This window comes from Eufriesea mexicana, unplaced genomic scaffold (assembly GCF_001483705.2).
Source record: "Eufriesea mexicana isolate 0111107269 unplaced genomic scaffold, ASM148370v2 scaffold2646, whole genome shotgun sequence".
Taxonomy (NCBI): domain Eukaryota; kingdom Metazoa; phylum Arthropoda; class Insecta; order Hymenoptera; family Apidae; genus Eufriesea; species Eufriesea mexicana.
The window spans coordinates 633,332-638,529 of NW_016910740.1; the positions used below are offsets into that span (position 1 = coordinate 633,332).

At 30.4% G+C, this 5,198-nt stretch overlaps 1 protein-coding gene across 1 annotated transcript in view; it reads left to right on the top strand.

Annotated features, from left to right (window-relative positions):
- Window positions 1–4,850, top strand: part of LOC108550288 (sorting nexin-14) — a 62,529-nt gene extending 57,679 nt beyond the window's left edge. The window contains exons 6-9 of the mRNA XM_017903991.1: window positions 281–405; window positions 469–530; window positions 2,581–3,422; window positions 4,429–4,850. Of these exons, the coding sequence (XP_017759480.1) occupies window positions 281–405; window positions 469–530; window positions 2,581–3,422; window positions 4,429–4,844 (1,445 nt within the window). The 3' untranslated portion in view covers window positions 4,845–4,850. The remainder of the gene's footprint in view (window positions 1–280; window positions 406–468; window positions 531–2,580; window positions 3,423–4,428) is intronic.
- The last annotated feature ends 348 nt before the right edge of the window (window positions 4,851–5,198 follow it).

Below are 5,198 nucleotides of genomic sequence, written 5' to 3' on the forward strand. Positions count from 1 at the left end.
TTATATTATTATTATTATATTATTATTAATTTAGAAATATTTTGCATAATTATTGGGAAATAGTCTATATCTCGTCAATTTTATTGATCTTAAGTAGTAAAACTTGACCGATTCAAAAATCAACAATCTTTTTCAATTTCAGAAAGATACAAAAATGAAAATGAAATATAAAGTGTAAAAAAAGATTTTGTTGCTATTTTTAATAATATTACAGGAAACATCTTATCGTACGTTAATTGTATTTGGTGGGTTTTTTATTATACGTTGTTGATGTTTTTAGTACTAGAAAGAGGATCAAAGAAGATTCAAGATATGAGGACTTCACGACCATTTTATCAAGCACATCAAGAAGCACATGCTCTGTTAGAATCTACTTGCCTTCCGTCTTTCCATCATAGTTACCAAGTAAGTAAATTGAAGAATATTTATTCTGTATTTAAATTTTTTAATTATTCTTTAATATTACAGCTCTACGATTTGTTGTGTGGTCAACCAGTTCCAAATCGACTTAAACAATCTCCTCGTATGAGGTAATTCTTTTAATAGGCTCTTTTATATTGTAGCGAAATAGAAATTAATTTTATAATGGCTAAAAATATCTATATATATACAGCCAAGTCTCGTATAACGCGATTTTCTTATAACACAATTTCCATATAACGCGAAGTGAAAATTGCGACAGCTCTCCTATAACGCGTTTTGCATATAAGATCATTCCAACAACTCAAATGACTTGAAAAATTTATCTATAGCAGCACTTATTCGATGTGTTCAATTTTTGTGATCCTTCAACGATGCGCAGTGCAAAATTTAGAAAAGAATTTCAAAATTGCTTGGCTCTGTATAAAGAGGTCTTGGAAGAATTACAAAATAAAAGTACATTTGAAAACCAAGAAGAAAATTTGCAAAGTGAGGAGGATTTTTGGCCAATTACAAAAAGAAAAGGGTTAAAATGCAAATATTTGACAGTGATGATGAGTAATAAAACAATCTATTTGTGGTACCTCATTGTATGAACCACATGATAAGAATGTCTAAATTCTGATCAGACTGAAGTGATTTCATAAGAGTGTTTGAGTATAAAACATTTGATTCAGAAATGAATATAAATAAGAAGAAATATGGAATAACAATAATGGATAAGAAAACTTATGATAAAAAAGATTTTAATAAGGGCTTTGATAGGCGCCCAAAAGATAATTATATAAAACAAAGTAATAAACCGTTTAATTTTAACACGTTAGAATCATATTTTAAATTAGGATGCATCACCAATATGTATCAAATTAAGTTTTGTTGTTGGAAACAATTTTTTTAGTTTATAATTTTATTATACGAACTATGTATTATATTCGATAAACCTAAATTCAAATATGTAAAAATCTACATATTCATTGTCATTTCTATTATAAAATTTTATTTATTAACCGTATCAATCGCAACTTGATACTTTGAGAATGCAGTTTTTATATAGGTCCGATTTGTGACAATTTATTTATTTCTGAGGTTCCATATAACGCGACAGTGGTTACCATATAACGCGCTATAAATTAATATGATTTATTTTGTTACTATGTTTCTTATAACACGATTTCCATATAACACTATACGAATTAATCGCGTCACAGGAGACTTGACTGTATATTTTTTTAAAGTACTATAACTTTGCGAAAGAAAAATTGCAGATACCTTATTTTTGTTCTCAAACTGAAGGGAAAGGTCCAAGCTCTATACTGCTGAAAATGGGACCCTGAAAATAATTGTACAGAGTCCGTATGTGTCATTAAACTTGGCATCCTTCAATATTATGGCAATCGTATCCTTACTTTGAAGAATTATAGTGATGAGAGTGCATCAAACTTAAAATTGAGACATATTATCTTAAAATAGAGATTTCTGGCCTTATTTCGAAAATAAAGAATCATTGTCCTACGATAGTTTTTCGCTGAGTTATCGTAAGCCAAATTTAGTCGTCGATTATCAAAAATTTTTGTATGCTGTAATTTCTTCGAGTACTTTATATTTAAGTCCAATTCAAAATATTTGTTTATATTTTCGACATTTTATTTCACCATTTGACTGTATTAATTTTGTTAGCCATATTATTATCCCAATTTTGTTACTTAACAACCTCTTTCGAACATTATAAATAACTAAATGATGAGAATTATTTCATAAATATTTTTATTCAAACATATAGACATGAAATTTATATTATAAATGGTTCGTTTAAAACTAATTTTTGATTAATATATTTCTTATCTTCTTTGGAACTTGACTTAAAATATGTATTAATATAATATAATAGTCATTTAAATTTATTAATGAATATGATAATATTGAATAACATAATTGAATAGAAATAACATTTTCATCATAGTTATTCTATAAATACAACATTTGAAAATTATGAATTAAAAAGAAATTTTCAACCACAATTTCCCTTTATTATTATACAAATTTTATTTATATAACATCATACATATGTAACAGAATTAATAATATTTGTTCATTTTTATACATAACATCAGTGATTATTTAAAAAGAAAAATATTATATATATATAATTTTTATTTGAAGCATTAGCAGCGGATCTGGAAATGCACCTTCGAAGTTGGGAAATCATTTCCCGAAGATTGACGGTGTTCTAAGAACATCCACAATTGATGGAATGACTTATCAAGACATATATCAAGGCGAAGAAATAGATTATACTTCTCGCACATACAGCGAGATCAAGTATTCAGACGATAGTTTTCACAGAGATCTAACAACATGGCGAGTCAGTATGCCTCATATTGAAACTGCAGATAACCAAATTCTGTATGTAATTGCTGTGCACAACATAGCTGAAGGAAAGTCCTGGACAGTTTTACGCCGTGACCAAGATTTTTATGTTTTACGAACACGATTAGCAGAATTCCACGGGGATAAAGAATTAAGTGACTCACCACTACCCTCGAGAAAAAATCCTCATTCATCTTGTGCTATCAATAGACAACGATACGAGGATTTTTTGGAGAAGTTACTATCGAAGCCAGTTCTCAGGAGCAGCGAATTACTATATAACTTCCTGACAGTGCCAAATTTGAAGCCTTATTTCACAAATTGTAGCACGCCAGATATTGGCATATTGTATCAAAATATGGCCTACAAATTACGAAAGGAGAAAGGTCAGAATTTAGATAAATTTATGGCAGTATTTTTGGCCTCTACTAATATTAAGAACGATTATCCGGATATGGGAATTGAACCACCGAATGAGTCAACTGTAAATGAAAGTGAAAAGAAAGGTCGTCGTGATCTATTATTTGGAGTATTTGGAAACAATCTCAATTTAAATGTTAACTCTCGAACTTTGCCTTCTTCTTCATTGGAACGATCTCATGTTAAAGGTGCCTGTTCCTGTGTTGTAGATGCTGGTATGTATTTCGTTTCACTTCGTTTTTATAACAATTTTATTTGATTCAAAAATAAAAGGAAGAATTTATAATTGCGTTGGATAGCTACAGAATAACTAACAGAACGAAATTAGAAATAAATATCGTGTTTAATGAGTACGAGCGATATAAATGACTAAATTGGTAGTAAGTGATAGCTAACGAAATAAGTTGAAATTCGAAGTTAACACTTTGACTGCCATGTTGATCATATGTAACTGGCCATGATTTCTCCTGTGATGCCACGGTGGTCATTGGTGACCGGAGTTCTTGTACTAGTTGAACTACATTGAGCTACATTGAATGAAAATTGACAGTTAGTGCATTTTCAATATAATTGCTAATTACAAGATACTTTGAAATAAAAAGTGCCCCATTGAAGAATTAAAAATTGTTATTAGAACATCAGAAAGATATTAGAACAAATCTTGCATCTAGCGGTGCACTCCTGTGGCGTTCTAAGAGAAACATGTAATTTCGGTGTGGCAGTCAAAGGGTTAATCAATAATTTTCCCATTTTACTGCTTGATTTGAAATACCTGCAGCTAAAACCTGCGAACGACCCTAACTTGTGGCAACTTCAACAGTGCCATTTTAGCATGAATCCAAATCCCAAAGGAAGAACCACTGAGCGATTTAATGAAATCGAAATCTTTTTACATTTTCTGAATGTTTGAAGTCTCAATAATGGTTCCATAAAATATTAAAACGTAATTCGTAAAAATAAGGAAATTACAGATGTTTTATTAGATGACAGAATACTGGTAATTTGTATCTCTTCATTTTGCGATATTCATTCAAATATCCTGCATGTAGGCCAAATTTTTCGTGTGCTCGATTATACTGTTGTTGCTGGGTTACCCTGTATATCATTGCTACATCACTCGTGCTTACTATACATTAATTATATTACATTGATTTTATAAAAATCTCAAATGCATTGTTCTCTGTAGATTACCTTCTCAAGCTTGTGTAATTATTGTTTCAGTGGTCAGGCTATTGAATGTGCCATCAGTAATTGCACGAATTCTTTGGATGTTCGCTTCCACGTCGCGTGCAAAAGTGGATCCATATGTCAACGTTCTACTCTATAATGCTTTGGCAAAGCTTCTGAGTGGTGGTCGGGCAGCTACTGTGGTAAAACTGTTACATACAAAAGTATTGGGTGATAAAAATCGTACAAAAGATTTATCGCTTCAATCAATGCGACGCAATTACTATGAAACAGCGAAAGTAGGGTTATACGGTTTGTTGCCTTATTGGTTAATGGGATTATATAAACCATGGACTGAAATAATGGATTCTATTTTGGATTCGTTACAAAATGCACCTCTTAATAAACATCTGGCATATGTTCTCTTAGACCAAATTTTGATAAATGTATTTCCAGAACTTTCGGTTTGACTTATATACGAATATTGGCTACATAGGATTAACAGTAGCGTGTGTGTATATATATATATATATTGAAACATAAAATGTTGAACGACCTTTATGTTCGGAAGTAACTTGAAAAATTCATATTATGTAATTGGTCGTGCAAAAATAATTCAAAGAACGTGTAAAGTGTATAAAGTAGTACTTTAATAAGCAATTTTTTAATGAAATTATTACACTGTAAATATGCGCAATGTTCCTAGACTATTTAAACGTATAAATGATATAAATTATTTATGTGATCAGATTTGGTTGCAAAGTTGCAGATGCTTAAATGCAACGTGGAGGATATTGTACATTCAGTTCAGTATTCATTACTTG